General features: G+C 53.9%; 1 protein-coding gene across 1 annotated transcript in view; it reads right to left on the bottom strand.

Moving 5' to 3' along the window:
• The window catches only part of LOC104828646 (serum paraoxonase/arylesterase 2-like), a 17,269-nt gene extending 16,922 nt beyond the window's left edge, over positions 1–347 (bottom strand). Inside the window, exon 1 of the mRNA XM_010562455.1 lies at positions 178–347. Within this exon, the coding sequence (XP_010560757.1) occupies positions 178–347 (170 nt within the window). The remainder of the gene's footprint in view (positions 1–177) is intronic.

The raw sequence follows: 347 nt of genomic DNA, 5'->3' as shown, positions 1-347 counted from the left end.
ACCCAGCAAAGAGTATGTCCATCCAAGCCATGAGCAGCCAGTTTCTCCAGGAGAATGCTGTGGGAAATGGTGTCAAAGGCTTCACTAAAGTCTAGGCAGACAACATCCACAGCCTTTCCCTCATCCACTAGGTGGGTCACCTTGTCATAGAAGGAGATCAGGTTGGTCAAGCAGGACCTGCCCTTCATGAACCCAGGCTGACTGGGCCTGATCACCTGGTTGTCCTGTACGTGCCGTGTGATGGTACTCAAGAGGACCTGCTCCATAACCTTCCCTGGCACCGAGGTCAGACTGACCGGCCTGTAGTTGCCTGGATCCTCCTTCCAGCCCTTCTTGTAGATGGGCAT

Source organism: Haliaeetus leucocephalus, unplaced genomic scaffold (assembly GCF_000737465.1).
Source record: "Haliaeetus leucocephalus isolate CR32 unplaced genomic scaffold, Haliaeetus_leucocephalus-4.0 Scaffold0, whole genome shotgun sequence".
Taxonomy (NCBI): domain Eukaryota; kingdom Metazoa; phylum Chordata; class Aves; order Accipitriformes; family Accipitridae; genus Haliaeetus; species Haliaeetus leucocephalus.
This window is presented reverse-complemented; position numbering and strand designations above follow the sequence as displayed.